Source organism: Penicillium cataractarum, assembly GCF_028827025.1.
Source record: "Penicillium cataractarum strain IBT 29864 chromosome Unknown utg000009l, whole genome shotgun sequence".
NCBI classification, from domain to species: Eukaryota; Fungi; Ascomycota; class Eurotiomycetes; order Eurotiales; family Aspergillaceae; genus Penicillium; species Penicillium cataractarum.
The window spans coordinates 975,776-996,496 of NW_026622745.1; the positions used below are offsets into that span (position 1 = coordinate 975,776).

Below are 20,721 nucleotides of genomic sequence, written 5' to 3' on the forward strand. Positions count from 1 at the left end.
ATCTAAACTAATTAAATTACCTACGCTACTAGCTTATACTAATAAGATAGGTCTTTACCTATAAATCTAACGAATTAGGATATCTTATACGCTTTAAAGCGTATTTATATATATATAGAGATATATAGATACTAGACGAATTAGAAGATCTATATACTAGTATACTAGCTACTAGGACCTTTCGTACGCTAATAGCGATAATTACTAGATTCGACCTAGAGACCTTTTAGATAGATACTATTAACGCTTTCCTAAATAGTAATCTTAAAGAGGAAGTATACTACCGATACTTACTAGGGCTAGTACGAAAGTTAATAGTCCTATACCTATATAAGGTAGTATATAGTCTTAGAATCGCTAGTAAAAGATAGGAAGACGACGTAAAAGAAATACTTCTCTTACTAGGTTTTAAAAGCTATCCTAAAGACCCTACGCTTTACACTAATAATCGTATAGTTATTATAATATTTATTAACGATTTTCTAGCTATCTACTACTAAAGTAAGAGATTATACGCTTACTAGATAAAGTAACTTCTCTTATAGCGCTTTAAGATAAGGAACTATAGTAAACTTATCTAATTTATTAGTATTTAAATTATATATGACTAATAGCGACGAAAGACCTAGCTAAACTAATTAGTCTATATTAAAAAGATCGCTACTAAATTTAACCTCCTAGATAGGAAACCGTCTAATATACTACTAGTTAGTAATTAACGTCTTAATCCTATTACTAGTTAAATTAACTAATTAACCGTTAAACTATACTAGTAGAAGTATAGTTCGACCCTTTTCCTTACTATATAGACTAGACTAGATACTACTTTTGCTAATTAGTTACTAGCTAAATCTCTTATACACTATAATAAGAAGTACCTCGCTACTATCGACTACCTAATTTCCTACCTATATAGTACGAAAGACCTAGCTATCTACTTTAGTAGTAGCTAATTAGATTACTAGATCTTTACTACTTCGTCTAATATCAGTTTCGCTAATAATCTTAATAGGAAGTTATTAGAAGGTTTTATCTTCTCCCTATTTAGTAGTCTAATTAAGTAGAAATCTTATAAGTAAAAGACGATTACTAGATTAACTATAGAAGCTAAATTACTAGCTATATTATATATAGCTAAATAGCTATACTAGATCAAAAGTCTCTTCTTATTTATTAAATTCGATACTAACTAACTAGAAGTATTAAATTATAATAATAAATAGACCGTCGTGTTACGCGTAGCCGACTAGTCACTGTGAGTTAGGAGGCCCACGGGTTATACGTGCCTAGTTCTAACTACAGACTCTAAGAGTATCTCGTAACCGTACCGTTGCTATGCAAAGCCTTACGTCGGGTTCGGGTCCTATTAAGTATCTTATAGAGCGTGCTAGAAGTGCGCGCTAAGTAAGTTAATCACTAAGTGTTACCACTAGGTGAATCCCCTACTTATAGGTTAGGTTATCTTAAAGGTGAACTGTGAAGTACAAAGTACTAAAGGTAGTAACTAAGTAATAATATATAATTAATCGCGAAGAACTAAATATATGATGTAAGAATGAGTGTCCTTATATATCCAGTCCTTCATGTCGTGGTCTATAGTTAGGAATGATTGATGGTATACCGGACTGGTTATTCCTATAGTCCGAGTGGTATACCTAACTGTATACCTTAGGTCACGTGCGTGGGTGGCTATTTCCTACGTCGCGCTAACCGTCTCATCGTATAATAGGGTATTGGTTATGACGGTTAGACGTAGGCTGCTTCCGGCTCCCTACTAGGGAGGCTCTTAGGGCTTCTCCGGGGCGGGCCTAAGTATACCGAAACGTACGTGATGACGCTAGGCACTAGCGTCCGTAGAGTGATTAGTTCACGGTTACCCCTTAAATAGCTACGGCCCCCGCGCCTCTTTAAGGTCCGTAACATCATCCCCTCCTTCCTTGTCCTTTGTCCCTAAAGGATTTAAGCGTTATCCTTCCCTTAGGTATATACGCTATTTTTCTATTTTCTATAATTTTTCTACTTCCTTCTTTCCCTATAGCCTAGTATACCTCGTAGTGCTATAGTTAAGCCTAAACGCGATAAGTACACTAACAATAATCGTTTAGCTAATAGAATCGAACAGTCTAGTTCTCCAACCTCGTCTCCTTATGATTATTACTTCTTACAAGGTAAGTCCTATATCATAAGCTCGTACGCTAATAGCAGGAAGTGCTTAACTTATATCCGCCGTGGCTAGGTTTACGAGCGTAGTTTCTATTCCGATAAGGAGTGGGAGGATCTTTAGCGTGAGGAATAGAAGTTGGTTTAGGAACTCGAGGAAGCTCAAAAACAATTTCTTCAATATTCTTAAAAAATAAACGAAGCGATAGCGAAGGTGCTTCGTTTACAGAAACATCAAAAATTCTTAAAGGATCGTGGTGGTCGGATGTTAGATCACGACTAGGCGGTTACCGACCGTCTTAACGAGGATAACCCTCCGACCGCGGCGGAGTTCGTTAAATTCGACCGTCTCGCTACTTAGTAAGAGGTTCGATAGTTAGCTGCTACGTCCGATAACGCTAGCTTAAATCGATTTATGACGTCTCTGGATTAATTCTCCTTATCCTTCTAGGACGTCTAGGGCGACGCTTTGTTAGGGAATTCCCTACTTACTAGTGGTACTATTAAACTAGCCGGTAGTAGCCTATTAGGTTCTCGATAGGTTCCTACGTATTTTCCGAGGTATCGTATCCTCTCTATTTCACTAGGTAGTGAGGTTTTCCGCTAATTTTGTTAGTGTCTAGGATTCGTTTAATCTCGTACTCGTTTTCCGTCTTCTCTTCTATTTCTATATTAGTAGCGACTTCGGCGTTCTTAGGTGCTTTTTCTAATAATAAGACATAAAACGTTATATAAATACGTCGTATACTATCTAGTAGCCTTAGACGATAATTAAGTGGTCCTATTTTTTCTATAATTTTAAATAGTCCTAATTTAAGGTGGTCGAGTTTCGCGCTAGGTCGTCTAGTACGAATATTACGTTATAAAAGGTAAACTTTCTCCCCCTTTTAAAAGTCCGGCGCCTCCTAGCGCGATTAGTCGTAGTAGAATTTTATACGTATATTTAGAAACTCGATATCTCGTGAAAGTTAGAGGTAAAGTTACTTTAACCTATTCGCTAGTAGTCTTAATAACTCTACGAGCGGTTATTTCCTAGTTAGTTCTCCGATAATAGTAGGATTAAACCTATAATTTACGAAGAATAGTATTTCTTTTATTACCGAATATATTATATTATTATATATAAATTATACTATTAGTAGTAATCCTATCTAATTATTTTATTAGAAGTTTACGTAGTATTAGAGGTATTATTCTAAGGTCTAATTAACCCTTTCTATTTATCCGTTAGTTTACGGGTAATACGCGGTAGAGAGTCTATACTTAATACTAAGTTAATCCGCTAATAATTACTATATATTAGATATAAATAACTTATCCCTATCCGAGGTGATTTTACTCGGTATCCTATAATAAATAAATACTTATCGAAGTAGTATTTACGCTATTTATTACGCGTCGATATTTTCCGTTATCGGGATTATATATACGTATTTAGTTAGTTAGTCGACGACTATTATAATTATATCGTTTCCTTCCGAGATAGGTAATTTCGTGATAAAGTCTATTATAATCTATTCCTATAGTCGCTTTAGTACTTCTACTAGTTCTATTTCCCCGTATAGTATATATCGTGATACCTTATTTCGTTAATATAAATCGTATTATTAAATATATTTTTTAACTTTTCTATATAATACTAGGATATAGTAATTCCGTATAATTTTCTCGATAGTTTTTTTAATTCCGTAGTATCCTTATATTATTTCGTCGTGATATAATTTAATAATTTCGTTTTAAAGGTTCCTAGGAACGTACACTAGACTATAGATATAGACTAAGCCGTCCCTAGTTAGTATAGTACTATTACCTAGGATCTTCTATATAGATTCGTTATTAGTAGTTACTTCTCGAATCCTTCCGATCTATTCGTCGTTTTATAATTCGCTAGTTACTACGAGTATTTAATAGTTATAAACGATATTTCCTTCCTAATCCGTGATTAGGATCGTAGGTACTACCTCCTTAGTTCTAAGTTCGTAGTCCGGTCGTCGACTTAGCGCGTCCGCTACTACGTTCTTAGTTCCCTTATAGTATTCGATTTTGAAATCGTATTTAGCTAGTATTTCTATATATCTAGCTTATCGTCGAGTAAGTTTCTTTATTATAGTAAAGTATATTAAGTTATAGTAGTCCGTCCTAACCGTTATAGTATACTTTACTCCTTCTAAGTATACCCTCTATATTTAGAATACCGACACTATAGCTAGTAGTTCCTTATCGTGGATATCGTAATTAAGCTCTACTAGGATTATCTTACGAGACTAGAAAGCGATAGATCTAAGCTTATTATCCCTCCCGGGTTATATAAGTTATACTCCGAGCGCGAAGTCTAATACGTTAGTTTCGATAATAATTAGTGAGTCGTAGTTAAATATCGTAATAATTACTTACCTAGCTAGTTTATTATATATTTCTTTAAGTACGATAAACGATTTTTCTGCTTCGTCGTCCTATTCGAACGGTATTCCTTTTTTAGTAAATCGGTAAAGTCCGGCTATATACTTTAAGTACTACGGTATTAGTTTTCGGTAGTAATTAGCGAGTCTAAGAAAGCTTTATACGTCCTTAACGTATATTAGTATTAGCTACTCGAGGATACTTCTGATCTTATCTTCTTCTATTCCTAGCCTATCGGGACTAATAGTGTATCCGAGAAAGCTAGTATTCTAGACGTAGAATTTATATTTCTTAAGCTTTAGTATAACCTTTATCTCCCTTAACCGCTATAGTACCTTTCTATTATATTAGATATACTCTTCCTCGGTTTTCGAGAATACGAGGATATTATCGAGGTATATAATAACAAACTTATCGAGGTATCCGTTTAAGACGTAAAAGATAAATCGTTAAAACGATACCGGTACGTTAGTAAGTCCGAATAGTATAACCTTATATTTAAAGTATCCGAATTTAGTCCTAAATACCGTTTTCTATTCGTCCCCTTCCTTAATCCTAAGTCGGTTATAGGCGTTAGTAATATCGTATTTACTAAAGTATTTCGCTCCTTAAATAATATCTTAGATTTCGTTAATTAATAGTAATAGGTACCGGTCTTTAATAGTAATATCGTTAAGTTATTAGTAGTTAACGTATATTCTAAGTTCTCCTCCTTTCTTTAGTATAAATAGGATTAGGTATCCTACTAATAATTTCGAGTATTAGATATTTCCTTTCTTAAGGTTATCCTTAATATATTCTTTTAGTATCGCCGATTCTTTCTACGATAGTAGGTAAATCGGTATAAACTTTAGTTCTTAGCCGTCCTTAATCTTAATTTCGTGGTTAAACTAACTATACTCTAGTAGTTTACCGTCCGGTAGTAGCGTAAATATATCCTAGAATTCTACGTATTCCTTAGGGATCCTATATTCTTCCTCTAGCGCTCCTATAGCGTAAAGTATCGTTATATTATTATAAACGAGGACGTATTCCTTAAGTTCTTTATCCGTTATATCTAGTCGTTATTCCGTAGTAGCGATATCTCTACTATCGCTCGTTCGTTTATTAGGCCTACCTCCTAGCCGAAAACTCCCCTTAAGTTTTCCTTCGTAGGGGTTCTTATAAGTACCTACTTCCCCGGAGCTAGATCTCTTTAGCGTTACTCGCTTAATCCTTCCGGTCTATACCTCGCTAGTCTATTAACACGAGTAGCTATCGAAGATAATACTTTCTATCCGCTAATTAATAGTTAGATTATATTTCCTTAACTATAGTACCCTAAGTACTACGTTATATTCTCTAAGTAGTGTTATATCGAAGTTAATAACTTTAAAATAGTTACCGATAACCACTAGTAGTATACTACTTTTATACGTAATCCCTAGTCCTAGGCTTTCTCCGTTAAGCCTAATAATAGGTATAGGTTACGGCTTCTCTACGCCTTAGATCTTATATTATCGCTTATATCGTATACTTATAAAGTTTCCTACTACCCCCGAGTTAATCATCACTCTAGTTAGTCGAAACGCGATATTAGTAGTGATTTTTAGATATAAGCCCTACGCTATAGCCGTAAGATATTATTCGTTATTTATCCTCCGGTTCCTATACTAGAGTCCCGCGTATTCTAGTTTCTAATTAGGTTTCTTTTCCTATCGTAACGGTTTTAGTTCTAGGCTCCTTTCGACTTTTCCTACTACGTATATTATATATTGTCGGACTCTAGGCGGTGACCATAAAGTCGTGATTTATACACACAAGACGATAGGGTGCATAAGGATTGGTAAATACTCAATATAGTGTCTGAATACACGGTTATGAGTCTATCGGTCGTGCGTACTTCTATGAAGGAGAAGTACCACGATTATGGAAGAGTACCACTGATCTAGAAGAGAGATCATAAAGGATGATAAACTTGATTCAATTTAGCTAGGAAACATAGCAGTATTTATATCTTAGTAACATGGTAAAAGATCACATAAGAAAGGATAGAGTATTGGAGTGTTAGATAGTCTCCTGCCTAGATAGGCAATTCAATGCGAGTATGCAATTCAATGCAAGATCGTTGAGGATCAATTCGATAGATCTTATAGAGAAGATCTAGATGAGAGAGGGGTTATATGAGTGGGTCCTTCGTCATGTGACCCCACAACATCCACATGTTGACATATATCTATTATCGTAGCACGCCGAGATAGTTCTTAGACTATACTCTAGGTACTATACGTACCCCTTATATATATATCGCGGTTTATCGTATAGATATTATTCTATAGTTAGTCGTCCGTTAACGACGTCCCGGACCTTATCGAGTATCTTAATAAGTATAGCTAGCGATTTAACCGGTAGGTTACTATCCGTAATAATTTCTCGGATCTATTACTCTACTTCTTATTATCTATTTTTATAGGGTTCTTCTTAAGGCTATTTATTAGTATCCGTCCCTAGGAGCGTAGGCGGAGTCTCTAGGATCTCTAGGGTTCCTAGCGTCTCGATTAGTGTCTTTAGGATCCCTACGCCCTACTCCTAGGAGTCGTCGGATAGTTCCTAGGAGTCGGTAGTGTTCTAGGGACCGTACTAGGTCTACCCTTAACTCTTAATATTTTCCTAGTCGATTTCTAGAAATTCCGTCGCGTACTCCGCGCTATCTAGGCCGCGGTATTCGTTATCGTTTCCGAAGGTATCCGTGGTTTTTCCCTTCGATCGTCGCCGTAGTTCCTCGATTTATTCTAGATTCAGAGTTATCTATTTAGCTAATAGTTCATTAACGGCGTTAAGGGGCTCCTCCTTTTCCTTAGTGGCCCTTAGTTACTAGGATCGGACCTCGCTATCCCGAGTCGCCCGTAGCTATTATAGCTTTACGTTATTACGTCCGTTACGCTTACGCGCCTATAGCTTTACGTTATTACGCCGATTATAGCACTTACGCGCCCGATATCCTGCTTTTCTATATTTAAAGTATAAGTTATTATCTTTTCGTCGTTTTTCTTCTTCGGCTAGGAGCCTCGCTACGTCGAGCTCTATTAGTCGTGGTCTATAGGGATCGCTATCCCTACTAGGTCTATTTAGTCGTTTATCGTAACGATAGTATAATAGCCGGCTAGTGCCTCGGCGCTATCCTTCGATTTCTCTTCTTTCTATTTATCGGTCGTATAGACGGTTATCGATCCGTACCGCTATATCGATAAGTTTTTCTATAGTGTCTAGTCAGTCGATTCGCGTAAGTTTATCCTTAATATATAGCTTAAGTCCGTGGTCGTAGTACGGGATTAAGATATAGTCTTCCCACTATAGTATCGCTATAAGTTATATAAATTCGGCCGTGTAAGTTAATACCGAACCGGTTTATCGATTACGCTTTAGCTTTCGCTTAGCCGTCTTTTTAGCGTCGATATTACTAAAAGTCCGTTCTAGGTATTATCTAAACGTAGTGTAGCTACCGAAAATAGCTTAAGTAGTAGTAGACTATTCGGTGTTAACCTTTTTGTAGTATTCCCGGATATAGGGTTTAAGCTAATCCTATACCTACCCTCTAAGGTAGGCTAACACGAAGATAACTTTACTTCCTTCGGTGATAAGGCGTCCCTTATTAACGTCGATATAGATATCTATCTAAGTAAGGAATCCCTATAATTTACTTCGGGTACCGTTAAAGGTCTTAGCCTTTAGAAGTTTTAGTGCCCTAATAGCGGTCGCTAGTAAAGAAGCGACGACCTAGGTATAAAGTTACTCTATATAGTCCTTTATACTTACTATATATTCGTTATAGTTACCTCCTAGGGTATTTAGGTTACTTTTAAGTCTCTTAATAGTTTCCTAAAGTGCCTAGATCTTTCTCTCCTACTCGTCCTCCTAATCGTCCTCTCGTATCGCTAGAGGGCGAGGAGTCTTTCCTCGTAGAATACTATCGTTATCTACTATAATAACTTTACTTTACGGTTTAAAGATAGGGCGATTAATATATTACGCGTAGCTAACTAGTCACTATAAGTTAGGAGGCCTACGGGTTATACGTGCCTAGTTCTAACTATAGACTCTAAGAGTATCTCGTAACCGTACCGTTACTATATAAAGCCTTACGTCGGGTTCGGGTCCTATTAAGTATCTTATAGAGCGTGCCAGAAGTACGCGCTAAGTAAGTTAATTACTAAGTGTTACTACTAGGTGAATCCCCTACTTATAGGTTAGGTTATCTTAAAGGTAAACTATGAAGTGTAAAGTACTAAAGGTAGTAACTAAGTAATAATATATAATTAATCGCGAAGAACTAAATATATAATATAAGAATAAGTGTCCTTATATATCTAGTCCTTCGTGTCGTGGTCTACAGTTAGGAATGATTAATAGTATACCGGACTGGTTATTCCTATAGTCCGAGTGGTATACCTAACTATATACCTTAGGTCACGTGCGTAGGTGGCTATTTCCTGCGTCGCGCTAACCGTCTCATCGTATAATAGGGTATTAGTTATGACGGTTAGACGTAGGCCGCTTCCGGCTCCCTGCTAGGGAGGCTCTTAGGGCTTCTCCGGGGCGGGCCTAAGTATACCGAAACGCACGTGATGACGCTAGTGCCTAGCGTCCGTAGAGTGATTAGTTCACGGTTGCCCCTTAAATAGCTGCGGCCCCCGCGCCTCTTTGAGGTCCGTAACACGTCGATCTATTAAATCGCGAGAAATTAGTCTTTTAGACTAAACTTCGTCACGTAGATATTAACTACCTATAGATTCGTTAAGAGGTATAGGTAAAGCGCCTATCTATCTAATAGATAAAGACTACCGATATACCCGTAGATAGTCTCACTAAGTACTTACCTAGATAGAAGTATACTAAAATTATTAGATAACTAGGGATAGAGATACTATCTCCTATCTAGTCCTTATTTTATTTCTCTTTTCTCTTATTTAGTTCTTACTTTACTCTTATTCTTATTATATATCGAGAACTAAGGGGGTATATTAATATATAGATATTATAGGGTTATATAACGAAGGACCTACTTATATAACCCCTCTCTTATCTAGATCTTCTCTAAAAAGATCTATTAGATTAGTCCTTAACGATATTATATTAAATTATATACTCGTATTAAATTACCTACCTAGGTAGGAGACTATCTAACACTCTAATACTCTTTACTTTCTTATATAATCTTTTACTATATTTCTAAGATATAAATACTATTATATTTCCTAACTAAATTAAATCAAGTTTATCATTCTTTATTATCTCTCTTCTAGATCGGTAGTACTCTTCTATAATCATGGTATTTCTCCTTCATAGAAGTACGCACGACCGATAGACTTATAACCGTGTATTCAGACACTACGTTAAGTATTTACCCTTATACACACTATCGTCTTATGTGTATAACCACGACTTTATGGTTACCGCCTAGAGTCCGATATAATATATAATCTTTAAATTATTAGTAAAAGATAGGAATATAACGTAAAAGAGATACTTCTCTTACTAGGCTTTAAATCCTATCCTAAAGATCTTATACTTTATACTAATAATCGTATAGTTATTATAGTTTTTATTAACGATTTCCTAGCTATCTATTACTAAGTAAGAGATTAAATACTTACTAGATAAAGTAACTTCTCTTATAATACTTTAAAATAAAGGACTATAGGGAACTTATATAATTTATTAGTATTTAAATTATTAGAAACTAGTAATAGCGAAAGACCTAGCTAAACTAATTAGTCTATATTAAAAAGATTACTATTAAATTTAATCTTTTAGGTAGAAAGCTACCTAAAATACTACTTATTAGTAATTATAACCTTAGTCCTACTAATCTATCTAATCTATATACTATTAAGCTATATTAGTAGAAGTATAGATTAATCCTTTTTACTATAGTTTAGATAAGACTAGATACTACTTTTACTAACTACTAGTATAATCTCTTATATACTATAATAAGAGATACTTAGCTAGTACTAACTACCTAATATCCTATTTATATAGGATAAAGGATCTATCTATCTATTTTAATAGCTAAGTAAGACTAGAAGTCCCTACTTCTGCCTTAGATATAAGCTTTATAGATAATCCTAATAGGAAATTATCTAAAGGATTTATCTTTTTATTATTTAGTAGTCTAATCGAGTAGAAATCTCGTAAGTAGAAGATAATCACTATATCTACTATAGAGGCTAAATTACTAGCTATCTTATATAGAGCTAAGTAGCTATACTAGATAAAATAACTCTTCTTATTTATCGAATTTAATACTAAATAGTAAAAAGTATTAAATTACGATAATAAGTAAACCGTTAACCTATTAAATCGTGAGAAATTAGTATTTTAGACTAAATTTCGCTATATAGATATTAATTAGCTTTAGATTTAGGAAGAGATTTAGGCTAAGCGCTTAACTATCTAATAGGTTAAGACTACCGATATACCTACTAATAGTCTTACTAAGTACCTACCTAGGTAGAAATATACCGATTTCGTTAGATAGCTAGGTATAGAGATACCACCTATCTAGTCTTCCTATTTCTCTTATTTAGCTCTCAATTTACTCTCACTCTACTCTTACATCGAGAACTAAGGGGGTATATTAATATATAGATATTATAGGGTTATATAACGAAAGGCCTACTATCCCTTATTACTTCTAGATCTTCTCTGTAAGATCTATTAAATTAATCCTTAACGATCTCGTATTGAATTACCTACCTAGGTAGGAGACTATATAACACTCTATGGTTACTTCTGATATTCCTAATCTCTTATATAATCTTTTACTATATTTCTAAGATATAAATACTACTATATTTTCTAGTTATATTAAATCAAGTTTATCATCCCTTTTGATCTCTCTTCTAGATCGGTAGTACTCTTCCACAATCGTGGTACTTCTTCTTCTTTCTAAAGGTACGCACGACCGATAGACTTATAACTGTGTATTCAGACACTACATTAAGTATTTACTAACCACGACTTTATGGTCACCGCCTAAAGTCTGATACCTATTAAACTACTAGAGGAACTAGATATCTAATTAAGAAAGAACCCTAATCTATCTAATAAAGAGATAGTAACTAAATACTAATAAGAAATAGATTCTTTACCTATTCGCTAGTCTAAAGACTAGGATAGATATCGCGTTCCCTATTAACTATTATATACGTTATATAGCTAATCCTAGCTAAGACTATATAAATATCCTACTAAAGATTTAGCGATATCTACTATATAGACCTAATATAGATCTACTATATAACTATTAGGGAGATAACCTATCTATAAAAAAATACTCTAACGCTAATTAGGTAGATAATCTAGATAGTAGAAAATCTACTACTAGATACCTATTTAGCCTATCTAGTAATATAGGCCTAAATAACCCTATCTTATAGAATTTAATACTTTAAAAGTTAGTAGTACTAAGTAGCTATAAAGCTAAATATATAGCTATAAAAGAAGCCATTAAAGAAGCTATCTATCTATCTAATATATTAAACTATCTAAATAAGGACCTAGACCTAGATTATCTACCTAATATACCTACTATATTAGTAGATAATAAATTAGCTATTAAACTAGGTCAAAACCCTAAATTCTATAAGAGATCTAAATATATTAATATCTAATATCACTATATACGAGAAGCTATTTAAGAAGCTAAGGTTAAATTAATCTATATAAATATATATTAACTAGTAGATCTATTAATAAAGAATATTAACAAAGTCCTATTTAAAGAATTTATTAAACTAGCTAATTTAGTAGAGATTAATAATCTTACTAAGAAAGGCTAATCTATCTATCTACTACCTACTAATCTATATATCTAACTATATATAGATTACGGGGGAGTATTAATATAGATAGAGATTACCCTATAAGGACCGGTCTAAACAGAACTTCTAGTATACTTCTAGAATATATATAGGATCTTCTAGGATCTTATAGTATCTACTAGATACCTATAATATCAAGACTAGGTATTATTTAATCAAATTAGGTTATATAGAATCTAGTAGAACTAGATAAATCTGCTAGACTATCCCGCTTTTTGAATTATAAAAAGGACCATAAATCCCTGTCAAATAGTTTTGAATTCTAAGTCTTAATTTATTCTTTCAATCTGCCTACCACTTCACTTACCTATTTAGGCAACTATCTATTTCACCTACCTACCCTACCTATCCTACCTACCTATCCTATCCTATATAGCTATATCATATAGCTATACACGAAGGTTAAGTATACCCACAAGCTTCCTATACGCTAATCATATCCTGGCTTGCTTATATTATCTAATAAATAGATAGTGACTAAATATTAATAAGAAATAGGTTCTTTACTATTCGCTAGTCTAAATACTAGGATAGATATCGCGTTCTATATTAACTATTACATACGCTATATAGCTAATCCTAGCTAAGATTATAGTTTTGTTGAAATAAAGTCCCCAAGAACAAGAGGAGTATTTACAGAGGTTCCTGACAGGACAAACTTCAAGGACTGGCTCCCGCCCGGGTTGAAGGATTTTTGACCCACAGAGGAATGTAAAGTCGGTGCGTTCAAGGTGAACGATCGGATTGAATGAAAAGTGGCTGCTTGATCATGAGATTCGGAGCGCACTGGAAAGTATCAGAAACCACTTCTTCGTCTGGCCCAACATGCACCCGAGACTATCTTAGTTTCCCTCGAGGCAAACCCAGCTTACTGGCGCCAATACCTGGACTTTTGACTTATATTTCATGGCGGCTAGATGTTGGCGCTATGTGGCTAAGGGGGCCGGCACCTGTCACACACTTACCTCTCCTTTAGCTCATTGCCGTAGTTTTTGGGTTACGTAGTTGCGTAGGACGATCCAGAGAGACATGTGATTATTAATCATGGTGCGTAATCTCGCGAGACTCTATAAATAGATTTCTATAAAACCTAACGGGTTTTAAGCTATAAGCGCTCGTATTAACTTTATGAGATCATGGGCTACGAAGCGTATATAAAAAGGATGAGGATCATGGCACGAAGATATCGGGCCATGATCCTCGTCCTATAAAAAAATAATTAATATACGAGGTGCAAAGACTTTAATATCTACTAAGTCTCTTCATATTTTATCTTCATAATTCTTGCTTTGCACTTGTCTACTATAACTAGACTATTACTATATACCTAGCTTGCTAAGCAATCCTCTTAATATTATAGAATGTCCGCACCGAAACCGCTAGGGAGCCAGCGGCCTTGATTAAGAAACAGCAGGAAGATTCTTTAGCTACACTTCCTCTTGATGCTCTGTTCATTATTCTCTGGATTCGATCTGACCCACCCCGTCTAAATGACTTTCACTGGGGCTACTACTGGTCGATTTGGTCGCAGACCAGTTAAACAGAATAGAGAAAGGTAATGTTCAGATGAACCCCCCATGTCCATCGGAGTTCAGTCAAGTCATTTAAGTAGGGCTATTGACCTATTGCATTCTGCTTCGTATCATTGGTTCCTTTACAACCAAGCAGAAGTCATACCGGGACCGCTCAGGTAAACGTTGATCTGCATGGCCTGGAGCTTGCCGTTGTAGTACTGCAGAACCTCAAGCGTATCGCCGGTAGCGTTCATTGGAGAGAGAACAGGCAGCGTTGCCTTAGCCTTCATCTCGGCAAACCATACATCCTGAGCGGCCTGAGCAGTGGTCATTCTGTTGGGGATGAAGGCAGAAACGTTGCCGTTGTAGGGGTAGACCTTTCCATGAATGATGCCGCTGGTGATGATGAAGCCAAGTTCCTCATCAATAACCAGATTCACACGAGCGTTGTCGTCGGTAGGGTGGTTGTCAGGCCAGCTGCAGCCGAGAGGATCGGTGCTGCCGTTTCCATACACTCCAGTGTCAACAACCCTCCAGCCCAGCTCAGTAAACTGGCAATTGTCATCGACAGTAACCACAGTCTCGCTGGAAGTAGCGAACAGAGCCTCGCTCACAGCCTCGAGGGTCTTACGGCTATTCTTGGTACGATTAGCCGGGGGCATCATCAGAGTCCGGTAGTTGGGCACAAGCTGAGTAGCGTTGAAGGAGAAGCCGTGATCGCCACGGTTACGGTTGATGAACAACTCGAGCTCGGTGATCTCCTGGTCGACAACCGCAATACGACCACGAAGGATGGTTTGAACATCATCGTTGCCCTCATTGACATCAAGGGCGAAGTAGCCAGTACCCTGAGCAGAATCGATAGCCAGCAGGCTAGGGGGGCAACGTTGACGATTGTGCGCCACGAGGTCATCATGCTCAGCGCAGCTGGGTGCGAGTTTTCGGTGGCCTTGTAGACGGTGGCCAATGGCAGAGTCGATGGGTCATGGGCCACCATGGAGTCCAGGACGTCGGTGATGATAGCGGTCATGCATGCTCGGGAGCAGGAGCTTGTGGTAGCCCGAGTGACCTGCGGCAAAGCTGCCCCGCCCACGGCGAACATTGCCATTGCAAGGCCCACCGGGAAGTTGAGGAGATCGGAAGGGAGTGAAATGCGCATTTTGAGTTGCTCACTAACTCAACCGAGTCCAGAGACCTTAGGATGTGTGCTGGAAAGGACTGGGGGATGACACATTTGCTTGTGAGGGAAAGAAACCTAGGCAAGTCCGCGCCTTTCTACTCTTTTATAGATGTTAGATGCGTGAAACTCGAATTGCGGGGAACCATTTTCATTGCCAAGCTTGATGCCAACTATGTAGATCATGGGGCGCTAACTGAAATTCGCCTGCCATGTTCGGCCCCACTGCAGTTCTCTGGGGTCGTCGCTCGGCTCCACCCACGTTGATACAACGAATTGATTTCACGGGGTGTCTAGTACAGAAATACAGTGGCCGTTCATTAGTATTTGGAACACGGTACTTCCGCCCACGGGTAAAAAGCTAAGTGGCGCAGGTACCATGTTCCAAATACTTGTGAACACTGATTGTAGGTTCTCAGTCTGGCGTCCTCACAAGATTGACGGTGCTATAGTATAATATTTAATAGAACACCTTGACGGTAATGAGATGCATTGGGAATGACCGGGATGTGGACCCCCGATGCTCTCCAGGAGTGTGCTGACCAGCTCCTTAGTCCATGACCCGCACTTGTGACTTTATAGCAAGCCAATGATCCCTGCTGCCAAATACCCCTCTAAGCTTCCATTGCCTTCAAGTCAACCCGCTAGTATGGATATTACTCACACCCGCGAAGATCATCCTGATGGCCTCGCGGGGCTGGAGGAGAAGAAGACCAGCAGCAGCAGCGATGCGAAGACGCTGGGCCATCTGCGCCTGCGACACGCTGAGACCAACGAGATTATTCTAGTCCCGACGCCGTCTTCTGACCCCAGGGACCCTCTCAATTGGTAAATTCGCATAGGTCGGCGCTATCCCGCTTTAATCGTTTCCTTCTGACTTATTCCTAGGCCGAGATGGTTCAAGCTGTACACAGCGGTCGCTGTTTGCTTTGCTATGATTCTGTGCAATTTCCTCGCGGCTGGTCCAACACTGGCTATTCTCCAGACCGCACAGGACTTCTTCCCCGACTGGACGGAGACTGGCATGGCTGGCCCTATCGCAAAGACTGCTTATTTTTTCAACACTACCGCGCTGTTCCAGGGGTTAGGTAATCTGCTTTGGATGCCACTGGTTAACAAATATGGTCGTCGCCCTATTTATGTGGTTGCTTTTACCTTATATGCTATCACTGCTATCTGGTGTGCTGTTGGTAAAGGCTACGCAAACTTCCTAGTAGCAAGAATTGTCATGGGATTTGCCGCTGGAGCAGGAGAGTGTCTTGCCCCTGTTACCATTGCAGATCTCTACTTCCTCCATGAGCGTGGAGCTATTACCGCGTAAGTCTTCTCTTCGCTAATATAGGATCATCACTAATTAGATTCTAGGTTGTATAACGCCTCTCTGAATCTTGGTGTTGCTACCGGAGCTATTATCGACGGCTTTATCGTGAAGTACCGCCCATGGCGCTATATCTACTACGTCGCTATTGCTCTTATTGGTGGTGTTACCCTTATTGTATACTTGACCTTCCCGGAAACAGCATTTATCAGAATAACCACATCCAGAAGTAATATTACTACATTGACTGCGTCTGGCGAACGTGTCCGTCGCGGTACCGAAGGTGAAGAGGCTGGCGATTCTGAAATCCATGAAGTTATACCCGGGTCTGGTCAAAACCGTGGATGGTTAAGCAAGGTCTCAAGTTATACCATGGTACCTACACCGATGAGTCGATCTGGCAAATGGCGATCCGTCCTATTGGACTCCTGATCCTTCCCCCGGTTCTTTGGGCAACACTGGTTATGTCGGTGACTATTGGTTTCATCGTGGCCGTCACATCTAATGTTTCGCCGGCATTTTCCACGGCTTATGGCTTTGAGGCCTGGCAATCTGGACTGTGCTTCTTCTCAGCTATTATCGGAGCTCTGGTCGGGATTTTCCTTGGGGGCCACTTCTCTGACTGGGTCGCTGACTACTTCACTCGCCGTAATGGTGGTATTCGAGAGCCGGAGATGCGGCTTCCTGCTATCATGATTGGGGCTATTACCGGCCCCCTTGCCCTAGCTCTATACGGCTGTGGTGTCCACTGGAAGCTACACTGGATTGTTCCTACTATCGGTATTGGCTTAGGTAAGTTCTTCACCCTCTGGTATTCGATATCAGACCCTTTCTAATTCGGGATAGTCAACTTCACCATCACCCAGGCCACAAACGTCTCCCTTGTGTATACCATCGATAGCTACCGTCCTGTCGCCGGTGAAGTTGTTGTCACTCAGCTTGCTTTCAAATCTGCATTCGGCTTTTTGCTGGGATTCTACACGAACCCATGGGTTGACGAGGATGGCTACAATGTAGCATACGGCGAAATGGCTGCCATTTGCGGCGCTATCCTCATGTTATGGGTCCCACTGTTCATTTGGGGCAAGAAGATTCGCGAGAAGACTATCAGCTGGAGGGTCGTGCGGTGGGTGCAGTGGGGTGCAGACCGAGAGGTTGGCGAGTAAGCAGTTTTATGCCCATTCGATTACGAGTTTAGCTCTACCGACACTATCCGACGGATTGATGCCCGGCGCAGATTCAAGTGCTTTATTTCCTAGATATATTTGGGACCTGTATGGGGAGGGTTACTCGTGGAAATCTTCAACAGTGTCGGAGGAAAGAGAAGATCTTTGTCACGGCCTCAACTTGGGTCAGCAAATCGTAGTTATTCAGCCGGACGGTGGAGTCTTCTGCCTTGTAGGGCCAAAGGAAGGATAGCATTAAAAGTTCGGAAAGCGCATGTTTGTAACAATATTTATAGGACTAAACATATATAGAATGGCTAATTTATCTAATGACAGTGACGGTGATAGTGGCCAGGATGACGAATATATATCTGGGCCACCAGTGGATGTGCCATCCAGTACTGAGGCGATTAATTGCATTCAGAATGCTATATTATGGGCTCAGCATCAAGAAGGCACTACTGAGCAAGATATCCGTAAATAGGAAATCGTGCATGTCGATCATTCTAGACATATTAGTCATCCTATCACCTTGGGCACATTTCGCATTAGGCACGTAAATTCTGTTGCACCGCGGGGTGTGCTGAGAGCGGGAGTTGACTGTACTTTGCCGGGACATGGCGAGGACCAATATATATACGGAATAGTGTCGCACTGTATTGTTGTTATATCATAACACATATACCGTGGATATATACGAATACCGCGCCATAAAAGTTCAATTGCATTTTTTTTGTATATATGATATTAATACCTAAGAAAAATTCCTATTATTTATTAATTAATCCAGCCATGGTGGTGGCAATTTATGGAATTAAGAAGTTAATGGACTCGGCAGATTTTGTTTGACGTTAAAAGTTTCTTGTCGGAAGTTGGACCACCCTCACCCGCCAGAGGGTCAAAGCCACGGATAGTAATCCAATCCGATCCGATCCTAAACGAGGCCGTGTTTGGGTGGTCAATACCATGGGTATCCAGAAAAGAAACGTGACCATTTCTTTACACAGCTGGATATTGAATATGCGATGAGCACACCTCGGGACAAGGTACATGCTGTTACCACGGCCTCCGCCGCCCCCCGTCGCCGCCATGCCTTCATGGCCTGCGATGCCTGCCGCAACCAGAAACTGCGCTGCGAAGGCGGCTCACCCTGCAACCGCTGCGCACGACTCCAGCGACCGTGTGTCTATCGTACCAGCGCGAGGCGCCGGCTCCCCAGACCTGAATCATGGTCTGCTCCAGCAGGTCGGCCTGCAAACACAGGAACTTGTCTGCAGATTGGCTTCACGTACCTCACTACCCCAGTTGATCCTTCCGATAAGTTAATACGATGCATCCTGCGGCGCGTGCAGGTCTCGCAGAGAAATAGTGGTCTTCACCACGTGGTGTTTGGCCCGACATCCAATGTATCGTTTCTGCGATATCTGCTGATGGTGATGCTGTGGGGCGATGTGATGGTGGAGGAGGAGGACGAGGTTCTGAATCCCCCGCGAGACCATGCGCTAGTCGTGGACGGAGACGATAGCGTCGATTTCTTTCATTACCGGCCGTTGCTGGAATCGCTGTGGTCGTCGGATATATGGTCGGAATTGGCGGTATCGCCGCCCACCGCGCTGGGGAGTATTCAGTTAGACATCCTGGACAGTTTCCTCGTGGTGTACACGGCTACGGCGTATACACAGCTGCCCGTGCAGCCGACGGCTTCATTCTACACCTGGCTGCGGGACGCCAGCCAGGTACCGATGGGGTACGCAGCCACCGAAACTGATCTGGTGGCGTTGTTGTTTGCATTGGGGATCGGGTCCACCATGACGTGCTATCACTACTTGGGGACGATGTTGGCTAAGGAGGCTTCGCTATTGCTGAATACCAAGGCAGCAACTTCAGTGTCACGCAATCTATACCACAATTTACTCATGATAGGTGTTCCTTGTCCCGAAGACCATTGTCACGTCTAACTGACGGTTCCCAGGAATTACGTCCAGTACTATTTACACCGGGAATATACGGAAGACGCATATGCTCTGCTCGGAACCATGGCCTCCCAGATTCACACTGCTGGCCTGCTATTGAACTGCGCAGATGACGTTGAGCAAAAGCTGTTACTAGGGTTCTATTCCATCCAGAGGTAAGACAATGACGATTGGGGCCGAGTGAATGTAGCGTGAATGTAGCTGACAGAGTGAATCAGCTATACCTGCATGGTCCTGGGACGACCGGCTATTCTTCTGCTCGATGCGGTTCAAGTCCCGGAGTTCCAGAGTCTATCCGCGCTGGATACGATGCGCACTGTCAGTCTCATTTTCACGCAAATCCAACACCTGCACAGTATGCGAGATCTCACGGTAGACACATTCTGGGCCGGAGCGGCGGGGGTTCGCCAACTCCTTGAAGAGTTTCGGAACGGAATTCTGCCTGAACCACCCAAGCCAATTGTCGATGATGACAAGGAAGATAATGGCAGGATTGGACATCCACTCGAAGTCTGTCAGTGATTTCCATCTCCGCTCTGATCTGTCCGGGCTACTAACTGAACACAAAAAGTATATTATTACTCACTCATCATTCTTTACCGTCCGCTACAGATCCTGCAAGCGTCTGCCAATGTCGACGATACTCGCATTCCGGAGTATGTGGAAATCATCGTGGGCTCTGCGAAAAAAATCATTTCGTTCTTTCGCAAGCACTTGGAGGTGGATTCGCATGTGCGGGTAAGTTGATCCGGATCTGGCCTATCGCTGGCAACAGGGGCTAATCGACCGCATCGGCCAGTACCTCCCTTCCAATGCATATTTTCTGGAGACTGCCTGCCTCTCCCTGATCCTTGACTCTCTGAACCCCCCCAGATCTGCAAGACACGTGACATACATCCAAATGACAATTGACTCGCTCGCAGAGTTGCAGTTTCAACCGGCAGCCGCCGCCCGTCTGACATCCCTGCGGGAGATTCTGCGCTCTGCCAGTCTACAGCTTGAGCTTGACTCGAGCCCCTTAACTGATGTAACGCCGGGAGCACCGCAAGAGATCCTACCCCCATCGATGGAATGGGCCACTACACTGCCCTGGAGTTACGAACTGGGACTGCCGGAAGGCAATGCGAGCGACTGGATGTGGCAACCGG

General features: G+C 40.1%; 3 protein-coding genes across 3 annotated transcripts; all 3 read left to right on the forward strand.

The window, feature by feature from the left end:
- Positions 1-14,322: 14,322 nt before the first annotated feature.
- On the forward strand, positions 14,323-14,895 carry N7496_010977 (uncharacterized protein; the record flags this gene model as incomplete). Its single annotated transcript, XM_056703890.1, has 1 exon — positions 14,323-14,895. The coding sequence occupies one exon, from the start codon at positions 14,323-14,325 to the stop codon at positions 14,893-14,895; it is 573 nt and encodes a 190-aa protein (XP_056549850.1).
- An 870-nt stretch (positions 14,896-15,765) lies between these two features.
- Positions 15,766-17,600, forward strand: N7496_010978 (uncharacterized protein; the record flags this gene model as incomplete). The annotated part of the gene is made up of 5 exons (XM_056703891.1): positions 15,766-15,944; positions 16,005-16,433; positions 16,482-16,717; positions 16,792-17,226; positions 17,281-17,600. The coding sequence occupies 5 exons, from the start codon at positions 15,766-15,768 to the stop codon at positions 17,598-17,600; spliced, it is 1,599 nt and encodes a 532-aa protein (XP_056549851.1).
- A 1,025-nt stretch (positions 17,601-18,625) lies between these two features.
- Positions 18,626-20,095, forward strand: N7496_010979 (Zn(II)2Cys6 transcription factor domain-containing protein; the record flags this gene model as incomplete). Its single annotated transcript, XM_056703892.1, has 3 exons — positions 18,626-19,347; positions 19,573-19,728; positions 19,792-20,095. The coding sequence occupies 3 exons, from the start codon at positions 18,626-18,628 to the stop codon at positions 20,093-20,095; spliced, it is 1,182 nt and encodes a 393-aa protein (XP_056549852.1).
- Between the last annotated feature and the right edge of the window lie 626 nt (positions 20,096-20,721).